This window comes from Cydia splendana, chromosome 15 (genome assembly GCF_910591565.1).
Source record: "Cydia splendana chromosome 15, ilCydSple1.2, whole genome shotgun sequence".
Taxonomy (NCBI): Eukaryota; Metazoa; Arthropoda; class Insecta; order Lepidoptera; family Tortricidae; genus Cydia; species Cydia splendana.
The window spans coordinates 6,126,931-6,150,461 of record NC_085974.1 but is presented as its reverse complement, the minus strand read 5'-3'; the positions used below and the strand labels follow the sequence as shown (position 1 = coordinate 6,150,461).

The following is a 23,531-nucleotide window of genomic DNA, read 5'->3' as shown; positions in this document are numbered from 1 at the left end:
TTAGGCAAGACTAATTTACGACTATAAATCACGGCACAGCTTTTCGATGGAGAAAGAGACAAACCATTAGTAGTAAGCCAAATATTTAAAGATTGAAGGGAGCTATTGACAGACGCACAGGCCGAAATGATATCCTTATTTGAGGAGTAAACTAATAAGTCATCAGCGTATTGAAGCACCTGGCAATCAGAAACAGACTCTTCTAAATCATGCGTGTATATATTATAGAGCAGGGGGCTCAACACGGAGCCCTGGGGTAGTCCATGCCAGATCAATCTTGTAGGGCTAATTTGGGGATCTTTACCCCGGAAAGAGATTTGCCTTTCAGAAAGGAGGTTACCCACAAGGCAGGCCAGCCTCACCGGTATTCTCAGCTTGCGGAATTTTTCCCTGAGAATAGGGAGCTGGACATTATCGTAGGCAGCCTCGACATCTAGGAAAACGGCAACCACCGAAGCCCGTTTAGTGAAAGCAAGCCGGATATCAGAGGTAAAAATGGCTAAACTATCCATGGTACTTTTTCCCTTTCTGAACCCAAATTGAGATCTTCCTAACAAATTATGGCTTTCCACATACCACTCAAGTCTATTCTTTATCAAGTGTTCAAGAATCTTCGTTAAGACTGAGGATAAAGCAATGGGGCGGTACGATCGAGGGTCCTTAGGGTCCTTACCTGGCTTTAGTATAGGCATAATCAGTTGCGATTTCCAGCATGAGGGTGGATGGCCCGAAAGCAAGATGCAGTTAATCAAGTCTAGAAAATATTTAAGGAATTTATCCCCGGCTTTAACTATAAAAGAATATGGGATTCCGTCATGTCCAGGGGCGGAGTCTTTAACCGCTTTGAGAATATTTCTGAGCTCCAACATGGTAAAAAGTTGATCCAGAGCGTCAGTAGAATGGTTGTTTAGCAGTCCAATGGAAGAATCAAGGACCCCTGGGACATAAGGAGGTGCAATTCTATCTATGAAAGATTCAGCCCATTGTAAAGAATTAGGGAAAGGACAGTTATTAGGGTTATACGACCTTCTAAATTTCCGAATGTTGTTCCAAACTATTCTATCAGGAGTAGAGGGGCTTAATGCCGAACAAAATGATTTCCATCCTTCCGCCTTCTTATTATTAAGTAATTTTCTCGTATCTGCCATAGACTTAGTCAAAGCCTCAAAATTCTCGGTCGACATATTCAAAGCATATGACCGTTCTGCTTCCTTTCTACTCTTAATGGCTCTAGTACAATCCTTGTCCCACCATGGAGGGGAAGCTAATTTACCCACGACTGTATTTTTTAGAGGGAAAACTTTATCAGCGGATGCCTTTATAGCTTGAACCAAAGCATCGGAACAGATATCAATGGAATCTAGAGTTATAGGAGGTAAAAGACTAGTTTCAGAATCTAGAATGTTTTTATAAGTATCCCAATCTGCCCCGTTAATATTGTACCTTAATAATGGTCTATTTTCTGCCGGTCTTTTTGCGGATGCGAGAGGGATACTTAATAAAATTGGGAAATGATCGCTTCCATGTGTACTATCTAAAACTGACCAGGTTATTCGAGTAGCGAGGATTGGAGATGAAAAAGATAAATCTACGGCACTAGTTGCTTGGTTAGGGAGCGAGCGCAGAGTAGGTGCTCCTGTATTCAGTAGACATAGGTTGCATTCGTCCATGATTTCCCATAAAAATTGATCACCTAGACCGTCATCTTTCTTATCACAACCCCACAATGTATGATGAATATTAAGATCCCCAAGAACCATAAGAGGCTGTGGAAGAGATTCTATTAGCTTCCTGATTAACTTTAAAATATGAGAGGAAGGATCGGGAATATAGAGAGATAAAAAGGTAATACCTTCCACGCGAGCACAAGTTGCATGGAAGTTAGGACTGTTATTAGGTAAAGGTATTTGCTGGAAAGGGATGTGGTCTCTAATGAACAGGGCACATCCAGCTCGACCATCTGCCCGGCAGTCCATTAGAGAACAGAAGCTTGGAATTTTAAAATTAGTGTTGTCTTTTAACCATATCTCCGATATGGCTAAAATCACGGGATTGAATTTATTGACCAGGAAGAGTAACTCAGGTTTTTTATTGGAAATGCTGCGGCAATTCCACTGTAGAACTACTTGATCCATTATATGATGTGAGCAAGGATGAAATAAATGGCGCAACGTGGGATATCAGAGATGGGCTTAAAGGGGTGGCCGGGGAAAATACTTTTACAAAAGCAGTGATCAAATTAATTATTTCTGAAATTTTATTATATTCATTGGGTTGATGTTGATCGGGATAAACTGGCCTGGACTCAATCACTGGGTCCCTTGTTAAAGCCTCGTGGGCCTTTCTGTCGTAACCTTTAGCCAGTTGGGGGGGTGAGCGAGGTTGCCGAAATACAGTTTTTACATACGAATGGGTTTGGTGAGTTTGGGGGGAGGAAGCCGTTATATTCGCGTAAGACTTATGGCTGACTTTGGAATGATGATTGGATGCCTCACTATACGAAATATTTTCATCAGCCATAGTCTTCTTTATGTTTAGCTGTCTGATGTATTCGGGACACGACTTGCTGTTTGCCCTGTGTCCTGCTCCTAATCCCTGCGGACAATTAACGCAAAAAGCCCCAGATTCTTCATCAACATTACATGTATCACCCGTATGGGCGCCTGCGCAACGAAAACAACGGGGGAGAGACCTACATTTTTCTTTAGTGTGTCCAAAGCGACAGCACCTGAAACATTGTATTGTTGGATACAAATACTGCTCTACCACCAAGGAATTTAAACAGAGGTAGACCCTTTTTGGTAAAGTTTGCCCATCGAAGGTTATAATGACTGTTTCCGACGGCAACCACATATATGTGCCATCTGGCTTAGTTTTTTTGAAATTTAATCGTCTAATTTTTATGGGGGTAGCACCCCCCGAATTGACTGGAACCTGAATGTTCTCCAAAACCTCTTCAGGTGTCCAGTCGGCCGGGACTCCCCGTACTAACCCCATTCTCGTTACATTAAAGGTTGGTACAAACGCTTTGTATTTGTTTTGGGTCAATGTGGGAGACTCTAAGAACAGGTTAGCATCTTCTGCTGAGTGAAAACTAAGAGCTGCCCTGTTACGACCAATTTTCTTTATAGAACCCTCTACTATGTTCGGGAACTCTCTTTTCCTATCTTGCACGAAACGTCCGAAAGCCACAGGGTGTAAAGTGATTCCCGAGTCTGGGGCCTGTTCTATTTTTTGAACGTGAACTACGTATGGACCCTGATCCTTATTTGTATATTTATCGCGCCCTATTTGCGTAAATGGAGTACTAGGAGTCTGAGTCGGTGTCTCTGACGTATTTTCCTGCGAGCCAATTATGAGGTGTGCCGGCGGAGACTCAGGCAAAAACTGGGCCTGCGATTGTTGTCCTGGAGGGATCTGGGTATCTGGATTCTCATGACGGCTAGATAAATCTGACCGACTGCCAGAGGGACTGATCGACCGTGAGCGAGATGCTTGCTTTTCATTACGATTTACCCCCCGTTCCCGTTCTTTACGTTTTTCTAAGTCTCGTTTCTTTTTCCGGCCCATGACTGAGGTGAAAACTCCAGCTTGTGACTGCGATCTCTCAAAATCCTCGTGTTGAGCCAAACTAAACTTTAAAAAGCTGCAGTTATCATCTCCGGTATCATCCAAACCAGCATCCTCACTCATGAGGATGCTGATTTGGGAACCTTAAACTACCCTCTTACACAAATATATCTAAACTACTTCTATTCACAACCACAAAACTACTTACCACTACGCCTCACACTTTAAAATGGATTAGCAACTATAATTACTAAGATTCAACCTATATTTCTTACAAAATCTCACAAAAACGAAAATAAATTTTATAAACGACCGCCCGCTATCGACACTCTACCGCCAATCTTTGACAATTTTGACAATATCTATTGACAGTTTACGCCGGTGTTGCGGGCTTGCGAGCATAGAAGGTAGGATGGTATAGAAGTGGTATACGCGTGCCGCCGTGAGGGACAAAACATACGCAAATGCGACACTGTAATTGGTCGAATTCATTTGTTGCCCACCATTCTCCATACTAATAAAAAGGTAGGGAACAAACAAAAAGTGAGACTGTGACAAGGACAAGCAATAATACCGCCTTCTCTGCTACTCCTACTGAAAGTTCCATAAGTGCATCTCGTTCGGTCGTATGGCCCCTCCCCCGTTTCATCTCTATATTATTCATCAATCTAGGATTAAACTGGATTGGGCATGAGTGGTGGGGATAACTGACAGAATGGGATAGTCTTACGTATCTTTTAGTAGGAGTAGCAGAGAAAGCGTTATTATTGTTTGTCCTTAGGGGTCATCCATTAATTACATCACACGTTTGGGGTGGGGGGGGTCAAGAAAATGTGACATGTTGTGACAAGGGGGAGAGGGGAGTCACAAACTTTGTGACGTCACTTTAACTTCATCAGTATTTTTCTATTTTATTTTAATCATTTTATTTACTGTACAGTTCAAAAACAAGTTTTTGGAACGATAATCGTTTTTAGGGTTCCGTACCCAAAGGGTAAAACGGGACCCTATTACTAAGACTTCGCTGTCCGTCCGTCCGTCCGTCCGTCCGTCCGTCCGTCCGTCCGTCCGTCCGTCCGTCTGTCACCAGGCTGTATCTCACGAACCGTGATAGCTAGACAGTTGAAATTTTCACAGATGATGTATTTCTGTTGCCGCTATAACAACAAATACTAAAAACAGAATAAAATAAAGATTTAAATGGGGCTCCCATACAACAAACGTGATTTTTGACCAAAGTTAAGCAACGTCGGGAGTGGTCAGTACTTGGATGGGTGACCGTTTTTTTTTTGCTTTTTTTTTCGTTTTTTTTTTGCATTATGGTACGGAACCCTTCGTGCGCGAGTCCGACTCGCACTTGCCCGGTTTTTATTAGTTTAATTTTTTTTCATAATCAGTTTTGGGTTATAAATTTACTAATATTTTGACAAAAAATTAATAATACTTAATTCGATTTGCCGATTTCGTTGAAATAATGTGACGTCACACCAGGGGGGGAGCGGTTTGCCAAATGTGACCAAGTGTGACAAGGAGGGGGGGAGGGTTCAAAAAACCTTGAAATTCGTGTGACGTAATTAATGGATGACCCCTTATCACAGTCTCACATATTTTTTGTTCCCCACCTTTTTTTTTGTATGGATAATGGTGGGCAACAAATAAATTCGACCAATCACAGTTTCGCATTTGCGTATGTTTTGTCCCTCACGGAGGCACGCGTATACCACTTCTATACGATCCTACCTTCTATGATATTATTGTACCTCTATGCTTGCGAGTTTCATTTGGTCCGCAACGCTGCGTTCAGTTTTTCATTTCAACATTTATTCTCAAAACCCGTTAACCGCGATGAAAGTGACAACGATATGTGTACATGAGATGGTGGTGTCTCTTTCTAAATGATTGCTAAATAAACGCGCGGTTCTTATTCCAGTGCGGCGAGCAAGTAGTTAAAAACCGTAACTTGTACAAAGAAAGTGCAGCTCTAGGTCATATGTCAAATAATAAAAAAAAAAACAAACGTCAAAATAGAAAAATAAAAATGGCTGCTCTGTGTTCGTCATTATGTGTTTGGTGTCGTATTTTGCGCGAATACTACACTTAAAACTGGAAATGTGTACTATACATTAGTGAAAACCATCATTGTAAACCTATCTTAAGTGGAAACATTCGTTAATCTGCACGAATAAACAAAAATTTGCAATGTCGGTCGACAAGTCAATGGAGCTGCGAAGCAATGAGATCGATAAAAGCAAACGTCGTCATAGAACTGACGACACTGTTGTTGCGACAGCGGCATTGACTGGCGGGGGAGATTCGCAACAATACACGAAGATGGAGAATGCAGACGACGGCGCGGGGAAGCCTACAGATTTATGTTTACAAAGTAACTTGCATTTGGTGTCTAGTACTACAAGTAGTTTAGCCGATACGCCCGGTGATTCTGGTGTTTTGTGTTTGGACAGTGAAGCCTCTGAGGTAACCAGTCAGGCGTTGATGTCACACAGTTTAGTTGGAGCTGAAGAATTAGCGTGCGACAGCCTCTATGATGCTGTTCCATCTTCTTCTCAGGACATGATCAAGAGCACAACCAGCAGCCTCATGACTCGGAGCGACATAGACAATCAGAATATGGGAGCACCTGACGACATAGTCCCTGAACTCCTTGTAGAAACTAACAAAAAATCTCCAGTCTATGAAAACTTGCCAGATGTAGTTTTAAAAGCTTTGGAGAGTGAGAAAATTTTAACTGAAAACATAGAAAAACCAACACGCCCAAATGAGCCAAAGAAGTCTCTCTCTGAAGATATTGTGTATAGGAGGAAATGCAGAAAGAAGTCACAAAGCGGAGGCAGCTCACAGAAAAAACGGGTATCATTCCATGAGGATATATTAAACAATACTAAAACGGATAATATTCATATTGAACGAGGTTTCATCTCATATGGACCAGATAACACATATTGTGATAGGTTTAGGCAAAAGAATAATATTGCAACTGATAGATTTTCATGGTGTGCATCTGGAGATAGGTCACCAAAGTATGCAGCAGATGTAGCGCAGCAGACCATGTCTGACCTACTTGTTTATGGTGACTCCAAAGCTGACCGAAGTGGTGTATTTGAATATTGTCAAGATTATGACAATGAAAACCAGGAGAATGACAATAAAGACAAAGATAACAATAATGAGACAAGGCCGAGAGGGAAATTATATGGATGTGACTCCAACAGCTCAGATTCTAATTTTAGCTGCGACTCTGAGACATCTTCCAGTGACTCATCCTCCTCACATTCTAATAAAACGGAAGCTACACTTCTGCATAGAAAATGTGACAAAGCTCAAAAATCATACTCATGTGATGGATTTGAAAATAATGCTCATGTAGCTTTTATGAGGAAAACATACTTCTCTGAAGCTGATATAGATCAACCCCATGATAGAACGAAGAAGCCGCTAGAAGTTACAGAAAGCCCCAACAGAGTTAAATCTGTCTTAAAGAAAAAGCGCTACATAACCACCAATGTAGTCGAGGAGAAAAAACAAAATACCAAAGTCTTAAATCTACTGGATGTCAACATTATTGATTCATTGAAAAGTTTTTACAAGAATTTTAATTTTAATTTTACACCCGAGAAAGGTTTACCTGAGAACAGTATTGAATTGACTAATGTAGTTGAAGCTTTGCCTGATGTGAATCAGAACAAAAAACTATCTAAAAGCTTGGATTCAGGCTTTCAGATTGATGATGAAGATGATTTTGTGGAGATTAATCTAAATGGGCAGCAATTAGAAGCAGCTCCACCTAAAGAGATGATATCCTCAACGAAAAGTAATATGACAGGAGATAGGACACCTAACGAGGGCTCTCCGCGGCACAAACTCACTCTGAACATGAAAGCACAATTTGACAAGAAATCGGCTAACAAGTCTGATGCTTTCCCATCCGTAAACAAATATGTTGTGAACTGTGAAAGCACAGTTTATGAACATAAAGGAGTGTCCTACAGTTATGTGCATGATACATTCCAGACTGCATTTGATGCTCCCAAGGAAACATTTGTCCCTATACCAGAAAGCACTCCAGTAAAGGAGTTAGTGACTAGTACTAGCAAAGCCGACCTCACTCTAAAGCAGACTGATACAGATTCATCCAGCAGGGCTTCTACACCCAAGAGACAATTCAACAAGAATGTCCAGGATGAAACTGAACAGAAAAATGGTATTCCAAAGCATTTATCTTCTCCTAAAAGGCAAAACGTCAACCGTTACAGTCGGAAATTAGCTTCTACGCTACAGAAAACAAATGAAGAACAACAGCAAACTAGTGACAACTGCTCAAACACGGATAACTCCACTTTAAAAGGTGGTGAAGATTTCGCAGATGACTTCTTTGACAGTCCTTCTCAAAAGATGAACTCTGACAAATCCGCTTTACTGAATCGATATTTGAAAAATGTATGTCAACGTAAAGACTTGGAACTGAAGATACGGAATAATAAGTTCTTTCAAAACAAATTGCGAATGGAAAAAGGTTTCCCGAGCATCATATATCCGTTTGGGGACGTATCGAATACGTTCCACACTTCCGCGGCGCGGATGTCACGCCTCGTAGACAAAGAGGTGATTGAAAACAAAAGACTGTCGGTGCGGCTGCTGACTGCCGACGAGCCTTCCTACTTTGACAGCTTTGAAGATAACGTCGCCATAGAATGCAATGAGAAATTGAGGCTGCAAATATTCTCGTATCCTAATGAAACTTTGAACAGGGTGAGTTGATAAGTTGATTGATTGCTTTTAATTTGACGTTGCGGATCAGTTTAAATAGGTAAATAAAACAAATAGTACAGAGTACTTTACACCATGTATAAAATATATGTACCTAGCCTTAAGCCCCGTCTCCATATTGCGCGGCAAACTATCGTACATTGGCTCGCGAGGCAGCCTCGCGCAATGGATACCGGGTTGGCTCGCGAGCCAACTCGATCAGATCGAGTTCTGTTCGATAGTTTGCCGCGCAATATGGAGACAGGGCTTTACGAGCAGTGCAATTAAGTAGGTACCGTTTAATTACGATCTCCACTCTCCACATAAAAAAAAAATTGCATTTTACTATTAATAAATCTCTAAGTTACACTTTCTAAATTTACTCTGTCTGAATTTCACACACTTTCATTATATTTGCATTTAAAAACTCATAGATATCTTAACTAGTTAGACCTTGAAAATAAAACTACAAAGATTAGAAATATGTTAGGGCAGTGTTTTTCAGACTGTGGGTCGGGTCTCCCTGGGAGGTCGCGAAGCCTCTGCCAGCCTTAAATCAATACATAAGTGAAGGATTTAGTTCGTACTAAGGGGGTCGCGTCATGAAAAAGTTTAAAAAACACTGTGTTAGGGTATGAAACAATGGCGACACCCTGCCGAGAGACGAGGCTAAGGTCACGACTCAAGGAGTGACTCATTACTTAAACAGCAACTTACATGCTAATTTGCTAAGCTAGATAATTAATTTACATGGGTATATACCTACTTTCTTTATCTTGATTATCGTAATGGTAGATGGTGTTTTTATTTCTTCTTTTCTTTAGAATTTGTGTTAAAATGTGTACCTTACTTATAAAGAGATAAAGTTGATTATGGCAGCTGACTTCGGCTCGTACGTAATCTAATGTTAGATTTACCAGTCACTTTTCAATAATGGAAAACATCTTGAATGAAACCAGAGTAATCTTGATAAGACCTAGTTTCGTCTCTGGGTTGAAAGCTTAGATTAGAAGGCATTCACTGTTTATAAAATTGGTACCGACGCCAATTCTCTGGATTACTTTACCAGAGCACGAACCCTAGCTTACCTTGGCGAGCCGTAACAAAACTAAGATCGTTATGTACTGTACATCACCATCTTATCGCTAATGTGTATGTCATCACTTGTAGATGATGAAAGTGCAGTCCCAGTACAATATGGAAGACGGCGCGTGGACCCCTTTACTGGTGTTCATCACGGACTACGCCCTCTACGTGGCGGGCCTGACCCCTGGCGGCACGGAATACGACATACTTTGCAGGCTGCCGCACAACGAACTAGATGCTATAGCGGTGAGTTCTTGGAAAGTTCGTCCTCACCTGTCATCCTACATTCGTATTAGATGTTTATCATATATCAAACCATCGCCACATATGGTGCTGCCTTATGTTCTTATACAAATGCTTACATTTAGTACATGCTGTAATGCTAAATGGATTATTATAAGTATTTTATTTCTACACATTGTGCACGTGCAAGTTGTAATATACAGATCTTTATGAGAGACGGCACACCGCTTGTGTGACGTATGCGTGCCTGTCTCCAACAATTTAGAGCACGCACACATCCACGTCTACGCACACGCAGTCGGTGTGCTCTGGCGTTTAGTCTTTTAATCCATTAAAACAAGCGAATTGACATTTTTAATGAATACTATATTTTACAGAAGGTTTAATAACATTTAGTCGTTATTACGTATTTCTGTGGTCTGGGGATATACCAGGATATACATGTTCAATTACTATTTATGGAAATGTATAGGGTATTTGACTGTATTTAAAATAAATTATTTTACACAATGCATGAAATAAAGCACCAGAAGATGAATAGAGAAACGTAGACAGCTGTTATTTTTAGACACATTTTCTATTTAAAAACCCGTATAAAACTATAAAGAGTAGGTAATTTGATTGTGACGTCACATGCTAGCGTTTCATATAAATTCCATAGTAGCGAAATCGTTTTGACAGTTCGAAAAAAGAAACTGATATGACTAGTAATCAAATACCCTATTATAGAATATAATTGTCACTAACATTTTCATACAATGTTTAAATGATATGACGAGGAAACGCTGAATGTATCTAATGAATGATTCATGTCCATTGGATCTAGCATTCATTATCCATTTAAGTTCAAGTTTATTCATAAAGCAAGTACCTACTCAACTGGCAGCAAATATAGCATAGAGCTACTTTTATGAATGGGATTACTATAGTTATTTGTACAACAAGAGATCAAAGTTTGATATTTCTTCGAGTGCTTATTTTGAGTCCCGTGCAAGCGAAAGATTCGACTCGCTACGCTCGTGAATCTAATTTAGAATCTTGAGCATAGTAAGGGATTCAAAAGCGCACGAGATGTAAATAACTTTGATCTCGTGTAGTACACAAAATTTTTCACCCTAAGCAGTGAGAACATACCTAGAGGGACAGAGATAATAGAACCCAAGTATATCGAACTTGTATTAGACCCCGCATGTTGAAATGACTATAAAGGTCACTTGAATGTCATTTTATCTCACTCAGTGAGCAAAATCGCATTTTGCTCACTGTTTTTAAGAAGCAAAGTACCCTTGTTCGAGCTGCTGAGGTGAAAAATATGTATATTTATTCTCCTGTATGAATTTTAAATAACGCTTTCACAATCCTCCGCACTCAGTGGTGGATTTGCCCTAAGGCCCAGTAGGCCCGGGCCTAGAGAGGCAAGATATAGGGGCGGCAGTCTATAGATGGGTGCTGTGAAAGGGGCGGCTAGTAGTTACTACAAGGCCTGGAGCCTAGGGCGGCCAACACTGCAAATCCGCCACTGTCCGCATCTTTTAGCCATTTGTTAGAGCTAAAGGACCGTTCGTAAATACTGAACTAGTCATAACATCAAAATAAACAGTGACTAATAAAAATGCGTTCGGGAAGTGAAAGCTGTTGAAACTCTATAAATATTACTCAGCGTGCTACTCTTTGTACTGAAATGTAGTTTGGGTACATTTTGCATTTCGTTTGAATACCTATTTATAAATTTACCGACCCCTATATATGTGTTATAATAGACAATGCCGAATTCAGTTAGGACCGAAGCGGTTAGCGGTATTAAACGTCTATCGATTGTATGTGGCTCGAAGTATTAATTCTAGAATGTCTTTTTAACTATGTATATATTTTCCCGCTAGGTGGGTCCTGAGGCGCAATACGTCCAGATCATCGACATCTCGGGCAACATCGCCTGCTCCATCGTGACCGGAGAGTCATCTCTGGGCGTCCGCCTAGTATCCTCACTGGAGTGGAGCGCGCGTACATCGCCATTGCGTGTACCGCGGCCGCCGGCCATCATACCGTTGAGTTGCAAGCATTTGGCTGCTGAAGTGGCTAGGCAAAGGCATCAAGACAAGGTAGGAATGGTTATAGAATCATTACATGTTTTAAAGTAACTGTAGAGTGTTCTCTGGGCGTCCGCCTAGTATCCTTACTGGAATAGAGCGCGCGTACATCGCCGTTGCGCGTGCCACGGCTGCCGGCCATCATACCGCTAAGTTGCAAGCATTTGGCTGCTGAAGTGGCTAGGCAAAGGCATCAAGATAAGGTAGGAATGTCTATAGAATCATTACATGTTTTATAGTAACTGTAGGGTGTTCTATGGACGTTCGACTAATATCCTCTCTGGAGTTGAGCACGCGTACATCGCCGTTGCGCGTGTCGCGGCCGCCGGTCACCATACCGCTAAGTCGCAAGCATTTGGCTGCTGAAGTGGCTAGACAAAGGCATCAGGACAAGGTAGGAGCGTCTGTAAATTTTATATCGTAACTGAAGAGGGTTCTATGGAAGATTGCCTAGTGTCTTCTATACATAGAATGGAGCGCGCACACAAACATAGCCATTGCGCGAGTCACGGCCGCCTACGTTCGTACCATTGCTGTTCGCATCACTGCATCGTACCACTGAAGTTCCTGGACAGAGGCATCAAGATATGGTAGATATTGTAAGTTTCATCGTAAGTGTAGGCAGCGTGTTCTTTAGTGTCTACTATGGAATAGTGCGCACAAATACCGTTTTGAACTCTTCGGGTGGAATCGTTACTAATTCATTCATGCAACTTCTAATTTGCGCAGAGATATATCCCACTGCTGGGCACAGGCCTCCTCTCAAGCACGAGGGTTTAGGCTATAGTCCCCACTCTGGCCCAATGCGGGTTGGGGACTTCACATACACCTTTGAATTTCTTCGCGGATGTATGTAGGTTTCCTCACGATTCCTTCACCGAAAAGCTAGTGGTAAATATCAAATGATATTCCGTACATAAATTCCGAAAAACTCATTGGTACGAGCCAGGATTTGAACCCACGACCTCCGGATTGAAAGTCGGACGTCAGATCCACTCGGCCACCACCGCTTCATGAGATATAGTTGGTCAAGCAGATCTTGTCAGTAGAAAAAGGCGGCAAATTTGAAAAATGTAGGCGCGAAGGGATATCGTCTCATAGAAAATTTGAATTTCGCGCCTTTTTCTACTGACAAGATTTGCTTGACCATCTATATATAATATGTGAGTAAAACTCAGGATGTAAAGAAGCGGATGCACTCAGTCATAGATGTTTTGCATAAACTAATGAGTACCACCGATACGTGTTGATACTACTAATTAAAATACGAATGCATATTTTATCATAATGACTTGCTGGTGTTATGCACTGTTATGTTATTTATTGTCATAACATAATAGGGTGATTGCGTCAGTTTACCGTCCGGTGTCAGTTTCCGTCCACTTGACGGATTAGCAAATAATACATTTCATTTATAATTTGCTTCTTGCGAAATATTTTTTTTATGTAGATAGATAAATTGTTTAGATATTGAAGATTGCAATAAGTCCAAATTTGTGCCGCAATGTAGGTTTATATTCAAATTTCGTCAAGTGGACGGAAACTGACACCGGACGAGAACTAGCGCAATGACCCTATGTTGATAAATTATCTTTATAGTAGTATTAATATGATAGTGTTATCTGCACCTGTCAATGACTTCTCATTGAAGGACTAACGTATCTTTATTGTGGATATTTTTCTTCGCCTTGTTTACACTTAAAACTTGATAAATACTTGATAAAGGTAGAGTGCAGAGTGATTGGAGAGTGGGTGGGTATTATGTTTATCAATAACAGGTTTCTGTTATTATGAGGGCGTTTACGACATTTTTTTGGTACATTTTTCATCTTAGCGATTTCTAATCCTTGCAAGCCGCAGGTTGAACTATGCCATGTGAAATACGCTTTCCTGCACCAAATAACTCCTACTAATGAATGCGATACCAGCTCCTCACTCCTCAAAGTGTTGGTGAGGTAGTTGTGCGGTAGTTTCGTAGTTCTTTATAATTTATTAAATTAATCTAGCTTTAAAGTTTGTAATTACTGCTGATAATACTAAGTAATACTAACCTACCCAATGTAGGCAAACTATAGTCAATAATAAGATAATAGCAACTTTGCCTACCGAATGCGTTAAGTGGTAGACCAGAGAGCCTCCCGCGAAACACGAAATCAAAATTTCGTTATCTGCCTCTATATCACTGGCGAACGATAGAGAGGCAGATAACGAAATTTCGATTTCCATGTCTCGCTATAGGCCGTCAGTTCCGAGAAACTCATTGATCAGTGTTCGAAACCGCTACGCGGTTATTGTACTGATGCGGATCCGCACGGCGCTGTCTCGCTCACACACCAGACCTGCTAGAATGAGTTGCGTTCTCGCGCGCGACTCGATACATCTGGCGCGACTTCAAGTATAAACTCGCGCGCGAGAACGTAACTTATGCTAGACCGCCAGAGCGGCGTCTGGTATGAAAGTCGCAACCTAAGCCTTAAGACCATTCCTACCGATGCTCAAATTTTTTACTAACTGTGTCATTAACTCATTAGAGTCTAGCAGTTACAAAAAATAAGTGAGCTTTTGATTTGTTTTAGGTATCAGACATCCTGTACTACGGTCGGGCCTGGTCAGGGGACGCGGGTGACCGTCTTATAGAAGCGCCGGGGGCCTTCGCTCCGCCGCTCGAGGGGTACCTCATGTGCCGCACCGACCGCAGCAAACGCTTCGAACCTTGCTACTTCTTACTAAGGTATTGCATATTAAAAACTCGATTTAGAGAGTCCCCGAATAAGAAAGACTGATTAATTCTCTATGACAACTTTTCATTAAATGTGTTGTAGCCAAATTTTTCGTGTTAACTAGTGTTAACTACTGGTAATGGTTTTTTTTTTTTTGGTAAAAAAACTATTAATATGTGTGATTTCAAATGCTAAATAGTAAGAGTTCGTTGTAGAGTCTCCCCACACCTATCAAAGCGGAATCGGCAATAGCCGATAGAAAAAAGCTTTATGTTTAAGAGCGAAACAGACGTCGTGCGCCTCGACTCGGCTCGGCCGACGCCTTACGACGCGACAACGTCACGTAAAAATCTCAATTTCTCTATTCCAGAGCGGGCGTCCTCCAATGGGGCCCTCACCCACCCGACACCAACGCGTCCCTGCCGAACGCCATCGCGCTCCGCTCCGTGGTGGGCGTGCGGCGCCACGTGGACAGCTCGCGGCGCCCGCACTGCTTCGAGATCGCCATGAACACCGGCGCCAGGCTGCTGCTGGCCGCGCCCGACGACCCCGCCGCCTCCTCCTGGCTGCAGTCGCTGCTGCTGCACGCGGCGCAGGTATACACACGTCACCCTCCACCCTCCCCACCGACGCCATCGCGCTCCGCTCCGTGGTGGGCGTGCGGCGCCACGTGGACAGCTCGCGGCGCCCGCACTGCTTCGAGATCGCCATGAACACCGGCGCCAGGCTGCTGCTGGCCGCGCCCGACGACCCCGCCGCCTCCTCCTGGCTGCAGTCGCTGCTGCTGCACGCGGCGCAGGTATACACACGTCACACTCCACCCTCCCCACCGACGCCATCGCGCTCCGCTCCGTGGTGGGCGTGCGGCGCCACGTGGACAGCTCGCGGCGCCCGCACTGCTTCGAGATCGCCATGAACACCGGCGCCAGGCTGCTGCTGGCCGCGCCCGACGACCCCGCCGCCTCCTCCTGGCTGCAGTCGCTGCTGCTGCACGCGGCGCAGGTATACACACGTCACACTCCACCCTCCCCACCGACGCCATCGCGCTCCGCTCCGTGGTGGGCGTGCGGCGCCACGTGGACAGCTCGCGGCGCCCGCACTGCTTCGAGATCGCCATGAACACCGGCGCCAGGCTGCTGCTGGCCGCGCCCGACGACCCCGCCGCCTCCTCCTGGCTGCAGTCGCTGCTGCTGCACGCGGCGCAGGTATACACACGTCACACTCCACCCTCCCCACCGACGCCATCGCGCTCCGCTCCGTGGTGGGCGTGCGGCGCCACGTGGACAGCTCGCGGCGCCCGCACTGCTTCGAGATCGCCATGAACACCGGCGCCAGGCTGCTGCTGGCCGCGCCCGACGACCCCGCCGCCTCCTCCTGGCTGCAGTCGCTGCTGCTGCACGCGGCGCAGGTATACACACGTCACACTCCACCCTCCCCACCGACGCCATCGCGCTCCGCTCCGTGGTGGGCGTGCGGCGCCACGTGGACAGCTCGCGGCGCCCGCACTGCTTCGAGATCGCCATGAACACCGGCGCCAGGCTGCTGCTGGCCGCGCCCGACGACCCCGCCGCCTCCTCCTGGCTGCAGTCGCTGCTGCTGCACGCGGCGCAGGTATACACACGTCACACTCCACCCTCCCCACCGACGCCATCGCGCTCCGCTCCGTGGTGGGCGTGCGGCGCCACGTGGACAGCTCGCGGCGCCCGCACTGCTTCGAGATCGCCATGAACACCGGCGCCAGGCTGCTGCTGGCCGCGCCCGACGACCCCGCCGCCTCCTCCTGGCTGCAGTCGCTGCTGCTGCACGCGGCGCAGGTATACACACGTCACACTCCACCCTCCCCACCGACGCCATCGCGCTCCGCTCCGTGGTGGGCGTGCGGCGCCACGTGGACAGCTCGCGGCGCCCGCACTGCTTCGAGATCGCCATGAACACCGGCGCCAGGCTGCTGCTGGCCGCGCCCGACGACCCCGCCGCCTCCTCCTGGCTGCAGTCGCTGCTGCTGCACGCGGCGCAGGTATACACACGTCACACTCCACCCTCCCCACCGACGCCATCGCGCTCCGCTCCGTGGTGGGCGTGCGGCGCCACGTGGACAGCTCGCGGCGCCCGCACTGCTTCGAGATCGCCATGAACACCGGCGCCAGGCTGCTGCTGGCCGCGCCCGACGACCCCGCCGCCTCCTCCTGGCTGCAGTCGCTGCTGCTGCACGCGGCGCAGGTATACACACGTCACACTCCACCCTCCCCACCGACGCCATCGCGCTCCGCTCCGTGGTGGGCGTGCGGCGCCACGTGGACAGCTCGCGGCGCCCGCACTGCTTCGAGATCGCCATGAACACCGGCGCCAGGCTGCTGCTGGCCGCGCCCGACGACCCCGCCGCCTCCTCCTGGCTGCAGTCGCTGCTGCTGCACGCGGCGCAGGTATACACACGTCACACTCCACCCTCCCCACCGACGCCATCGCGCTCCGCTCCGTGGTGGGCGTGCGGCGCCACGTGGACAGCTCGCGGCGCCCGCACTGCTTCGAGATCGCCATGAACACCGGCGCCAGGCTGCTGCTGGCCGCGCCCGACGACCCCGCCGCCTCCTCCTGGCTGCAGTCGCTGCTGCTGCACGCGGCGCAGGTATACACACGTCACACTCCACCCTCCCCACCGACGCCATCGCGCTCCGCTCCGTGGTGGGCGTGCGGCGCCACGTGGACAGCTCGCGGCGCCCGCACTGCTTCGAGATCGCCATGAACACCGGCGCCAGGCTGCTGCTGGCCGCGCCCGACGACCCCGCCGCCTCCTCCTGGCTGCAGTCGCTGCTGCTGCACGCGGCGCAGGTATACACACGTCACACTCCACCCTCCCCACCGACGCCATCGCGCTCCGCTCCGTGGTGGGCGTGCGGCGCCACGTGGACAGCTCGCGGCGCCCGCACTGCTTCGAGATCGCCATGAACACCGGCGCCAGGCTGCTGCTGGCCGCGCCCGACGACCCCGCCGCCTCCTCCTGGCTGCAGTCGCTGCTGCTGCACGCGGCGCAGGTATACACACGTCACACTCCACCCTCCCCACCGACGCCATCGCGCTCCGCTCCGTGGTGGGCGTGCGGCGCCACGTGGACAGCTCGCGGCGCCCGCACTGCTTCGAGATCGCCATGAACACCGGCGCCAGGCTGCTGCTGGCCGCGCCCGACGACCCCGCCGCCTCCTCCTGGCTGCAGTCGCTGCTGCTGCACGCGGCGCAGGTATACACACGTCACACTCCACCCTCCCCACCGACGCCATCGCGCTCCGCTCCGTGGTGGGCGTGCGGCGCCACGTGGACAGCTCGCGGCGCCCGCACTGCTTCGAGATCGCCATGAACACCGGCGCCAGGCTGCTGCTGGCCGCGCCCGACGACCCCGCCGCCTCCTCCTGGCTGCAGTCGCTGCTGCTGCACGCGGCGCAGGTATACACACGTCACACTCCACCCTCCCCACCGACGCCATCGCGCTCCGCTCCGTGGTGGGCGTGCGGCGCCACGTGGACAGCTCGCGGCGCCCGCACTGCTTCGAGATCGCCATGAACACCGGCGCCAGGCTGCTGCTGGCCGCGCCCGACGACCCCGCCGCCTCCTCCTGGCTGCAGTCGCTGCTGCTGCACGCGGCGCAGGTATACACACGTCACACTCCACCCTCCCCACCGACGCCATCGCGCTCCGCTCCGTGGTGGGCGTGCGGCGCCACGTGGACAGCTCGCGGCGCCCGCACTGCTTCGAGATCGCCATGAACACCGGCGCCAGGCTGCTGCTGGCCGCGCCCGACGACCCCGCCGCCTCCTCCTGGCTGCAGTCGCTGCTGCTGCACGCGGCGCAGGTATACACACGTCACACTCCACCCTCCCCACCGACGCCATCGCGCTCCGCTCCGTGGTGGGCGTGCGGCGCCACGTGGACAGCTCGCGGCGCCCGCACTGCTTCGAGATCGCCATGAACACCGGCGCCAGGCTGCTGCTGGCCGCGCCCGACGACCCCGCCGCCTCCTCCTGGCTGCAGTCGCTGCTGCTGCACGCGGCGCAGGTATACACACGTCACACTCCACCCTCCCCACCGACGCCATCGCGCTCCGCTCCGTGGTGGGCGTGCGGCGCCACGTGGACAGCTCGCGGCGCCCGCACTGCTTCGAGATCGCCATGAACACCGGCGCCAGGCTGCTGCTGGCCGCGCCCGACGACCCCGCCGCCTCCTCCTGGCTGCAGTCGCTGCTGCTGCACGCGGCGCATGTATACACACGTCACACTCCACCCTCCCCACCGACGCCATCGCGCTCCGCTCCGTGGTGGGCGTGCGGCGCCACGTGGACAGCTCGCGGCGCCCGCACTGCTTCGAGATCGCCATGAACACCGGCGCCAGGCTGCTGCTGGCCGCGCCCGACGACCCCGCCGCCTCCTCCTGGCTGCAGTCGCTGCTGCTGCACGCGGCGCAGGTATACACACGTCACACTCCACCCTCCCCACCGACGCCATCGCGCTCCGCTCCGTGGTGGGCGTGCGGCGCCACGTGGACAGCTCGCGGCGCCCGCACTGCTTCGAGATCGCCATGAACACCGGCGCCAGGCTGCTGCTGGCCGCGCCCGACGACCCCGCCGCCTCCTCCTGGCTGCAGTCGCTGCTGCTGCACGCGGCGCAGGTATACACACGTCACACACCCCCCACTTTCACATGCCTTCATTAATTCATAATTTTATCCCTTTCTTTCAAATACATGAGTCAAAATGACAGATTAAGACAAACAATTATTGAATAATTAAAGACAGGAATATTGTCAAAGTAAATTATGTAGTCAGTATTTACTGCCATCTTTCGACACTAATAATTGCAACTTTTAGAACACCATTTGACTTAAATCCTTATTATTTCACTGATATGTGTTAAATTTGTTAAATATCTAAAAGTTTCGCCATCTACTCGAGGATAGGCCAAAGGTATGGTGCCATCTTTTCAAGCGATAGCGCCATACCTTTGGCCTATCCTTTGACAATATTCCTCTATTTTAAATTATCTTTGCTGCTTATGAGGTCGCAAAGTTTCGAAGTATCGATCGTTGTAGCAATCATCGGTTACATTTTCAAAAACTTATTGCTCAACAACAATTTATAAACAACCTATTTGTTCCAGGCGCTGGAAGAGAAAGACGGCCTGTCAGTGGAGCGGTCCGGGCCGCCCTGCGCGTGCACGGTGCTGGTGACGGCGCGGGAGGTGCTGAGCGTGCGCGCGCCGCTCGACGTGGCCTTCGTCGCCGGCGCCGCCGCGTACCTCAAGGAGCGCGGCGAGGAGGCGCTGCTTAAAGGTAAAGAACGAAATATAAAGTGAGCCGAGCTTGTTCAAACTTGTTCGAGAGATCGGCTCACTTTATATTGCGTCAACCTTACATATGTATATAGGGCCTTATATATATTACAGCTGTATATAGGGGGCGTGCAAGAACTATAGGGGGCAGCATAGGAGCCGTCAGATTTTTGGCGCGAGGCGTAAATGTAACGTTTATGCTTCCGATGTAGCTCACAAGATGGCAGAACATACTATGCACAAGGAAACGTACCTACGAGAACGGTAGATGGTAGCACTTGTTTTGGCAATGTACATGTGCACATATGTTTCCGATTCAGGCAACAAGATGGCAGACCCTCCAACGCGCACGGTCCCTATAAATAGCTTAAGTGTCTACAGGTTTTTTAACCTTTTGAACACCGAGAACACATTGAAAAAAAATGCTTTCGCACACAAAACGAATTTCGTCAAAAGATACATCTGAAAAACCCTTACCTATAATAAAAACGGCAAAAAAAATTTTTATCGAGCAATATTTTTTGCGTCGAGATTCCGACACTCAAATATTGATTGTGTGTTGTACTTATTGTTTTAGAATACGCCGCGGAAATGCGGACGGACGTCGAGATACTGGCGTGCGGCTCGCTCAAGAACCTGACCGCCTTCAAAATACCCGACACCGACGAGAACTGGTGCTGCTTGGTGAGATACTAACTTTTCTTTTACCTTATTAGTATTATTAGTACATATTTTTATTATGACTAGGGCTGCCATCTCTAAATCCGCCGAACCCGGACAAGGATTAAAAAAACCCCGGACATTTGGCGTAAATTGCATGTTTTCCCCGGACGTGTATTTATACGGTTTTTACCTACTTTGTACACAATAATGCCGGTAAATAATTAAATTTAATAAGGTGTTTCCTCACATAAAAAGTGTCCGGGTGTTCCCACTTTTCGAAAAACCCCCCGGACGGCCTCCAAACTAGGACAAATCCGGGGAAACCCGGATGGATGGCAGCCCTAATTTTGACTCAGGTACGCTTAGTACGTATTTCCTGACAGTTTACGTTGTTTGTCGCAACTACATACAATGGGCCGCCATTAATTTTGGAAAAGAAAATGGTGAAAATGAAAAGACAGTGGTTTTGCTGGACAAATTCGACAATATTTAACAGTAAAATAAAAGCACAATACTGATAGTGACAGCGTATAAAAAATACCGTATATTCTCTTTGCTCCAGTGCCAGCGTCATTTGGCCATACCATACCTACTTTGGCATCAAATGATAATATAGGTTTATACTTTTACGTGGAATTGTTATGCAGTCTAAGTTCTTTGAATTAGAACTAAAAGTTTCTCGAACCGTAAATTTAATATCGTGGTATTTGTGCAGGAATGGTCAGTGTGCGAGGCGCGCGAACGTGGATCAGGACTGGCGCTGGTGATGGCCAGTGGTGCGGAGCTGGAGCGACTTATCGCCGCCGTCGAGCGGGCATTCTGTGCACTCACTGTAAGTATCAACTATATACATAATTATTTGAGACGTAATAGAATTTGAGAGAATAAACAACAAAGAAACCAATAGAATGTTCATACAAATACATCTAATATGTAACAAAATCTCCACCGATAAACAGCTGCCATACGCCTGCTTCCAGTAATGAAGATAGTATAGCAAACGTGACAGTTACACGTTTAATCATTCTCATTATTACATTATTATGTACAATTTTCCGGGGCTAGTCTTTTGTAGTCTATTAGATGAAGTTACAAGTTTTTAAAGGTGCACCTTTATATAGGTGAAACTCTAACCTTAACTAGGTATGTACAAATAGTTTGCACTCCACCCATATGTCCTTAGGGCAGGCGTGGCTCACTCCGCGATTTCGTCGCTTTGGTAGCTAAAAGTACATCCGTTCCATACCAATTTTGGTGGCTAGCCATGAGCCGCGCGTGGCGCTGTCGCCACCTAGCGGCCATATCTGTCCTGATCGTAACAGACGCGTTTTGTTAGAGAGTGAGTCTTCTGTACCTAGTACTATTATTTATTCTGTGGTTAAAGTTCATAACATGATACTCTTCCAACAGAGCGAGCCATTCCCGCTAAGCGTGGTCGAGGCGTCCAAGTCAGCGTGCAGCACCGCGCATTCTAAATTCGAGGCCGCCTGGACGCACATGCTGCCGCAGCAGTAAACAGGTACAAGCAATGACCGATAATAGACCTTATAGTATTGTAACAAGGTTCACGGGTGGTCAGTTGTCGTTTCGATGATGTTCAGTAGACAGAACAAACGAGGCTGACCGTTATAGACCTTATACCATTGTGACAAGGTTCACCGGTAGTCAGGTGTGGCTTCTATGATGTTCAGTAAGCAGGCTCGAACGAGGCTAATCGGTTATAGACTTTATACCATTGTGACAAGGTTCACGGGTGGTCAGTGGCTTCGATGAGGTTAGCTAAGTCGACTTAACAACAGGTGTGATAATTTACTTATTGCTGTATTCGATAAAGTCATCAAATTCGTCAAGCCGCTTATTTACTGATATTCGTCCCTAATATAAGATACCGCGGGTCGTAGGAAAGGCTTAGGCCCTATTGCACCAACCACAAGTAGCGGAACGACCAATGTAACTCGACAGTTAATTATGAAACTTCCCTTACAGATGAAGTGCATAATTATTTTCCATCGTATTTTCACGGAAACGTACGAACGTGTCTCGCTATTTCAGTCAGTCTCGGTACAAAAAGTACAGAGGTTGACTGAAGTAGCATGACAAATACGAACGTTTCCGAGAAAATGCGAGCGTTTCCGAAAAAATACAAACGTTTCCGAAAAAATACGAACGTTTCCGAGAAAATACGATGGAAAACAATATCCACTACATCTGTACAATCGTAGCGAAAGCTTTAACGGTAACAGGTGGTTTAGTGCATCTGACCCTTAGCCTATTTCAAGGTGTTGGACACTAGTGTACAGGAGTCTAGGATTGAGTGGAAGAAGCGGCGATCGATTTAAAGCGCTACGTTTAGCTAAACTCATTCACACTTTCCCAGTACGAGTATGGTAAGCCCGCTCCACGCTTGTGCGCGAATCGCGGCGCGAAGCCGCGAGTGTGGAGGGGGCTGTAGACAATTTTACTAAAATAATGGTGGTGTAAAAAATTCTGTTTTGGTCGTTATTCTACAGAAAACGACAAGCTACCGACATTCGATCGCCTCCTCTAAGGCTCTAGGTTAATAAACAAAATGTATAGTTATCGACTTAAATCATTTAGCGTATATGTAGTGGCTTTTTGTGCTAATAAAATATAACAATCATACCGTACTGCGAATTTCTATATTGCGTCAATGTACAGCCAACTGTAAAAATATGGGTGCACAAATCATCTCAAAAATATATCCCATAGCTCTTATGTCAGCGAATTAAGAACTATGGGACATATTTTTGAATAAGTTGGCTACACCCATATTTTTACAGTTGACTGTACTAAGGATTATTTACAAGCAAACTCAAAAGGAAATGCCTAAAAGAAGGCCCTATTCATGATGAAATTATATTAACATATAGATGGGGGTACGTTTATACTAACTCGCATTAAAAGAAAAGGAGATATTCTCGCAGTTTCACTTTTAAAAGTGCCTTTTATCTGTGACCTGTGACTTATCATCCCATGTGAGCTTAGTTTTATGTATCAATATAATCTAAACGAAAAGACAAGAGGCGTTCTTCAGAGTATTTCATAGTATCATATTGATAAAA

The 23,531-nt window shown here is 47.0% G+C and overlaps 1 protein-coding gene across 1 annotated transcript; it reads left to right on the top strand.

Moving 5' to 3' along the window:
• Positions 1–5,571: 5,571 nt before the first annotated feature.
• LOC134797567 (uncharacterized) lies at positions 5,572–22,075 on the top strand. The gene is made up of 9 exons (XM_063769854.1): positions 5,572–8,337; positions 9,505–9,666; positions 11,544–11,762; positions 14,327–14,481; positions 14,841–15,066; positions 19,615–19,786; positions 20,363–20,469; positions 21,164–21,280; positions 21,859–22,075. Exons 1-9 carry the CDS (start codon positions 5,770–5,772, stop codon positions 21,961–21,963), a joined length of 3,831 nt encoding a protein of 1,276 aa, XP_063625924.1. The 5' UTR covers positions 5,572–5,769; the 3' UTR covers positions 21,964–22,075.
• The last annotated feature ends 1,456 nt before the right edge of the window (positions 22,076–23,531 follow it).

Coding starts and splice junctions, on each gene's coding strand:
- LOC134797567 (XM_063769854.1), top strand. CDS start 5,770: ATGTCGGTCGACAAGTCAATGGAGCTGCGAAGCAATGAGATCGATAAA. Junction 9,667..11,543: donor ACGAACTAGATGCTATAGCG/GTGAGTTCTTGG, acceptor TTTTCCCGCTAG/GTGGGTCCTGAGGCGCAATA. Junction 21,281..21,858: donor GGGCATTCTGTGCACTCACT/GTAAGTATCAAC, acceptor CTCTTCCAACAG/AGCGAGCCATTCCCGCTAAG.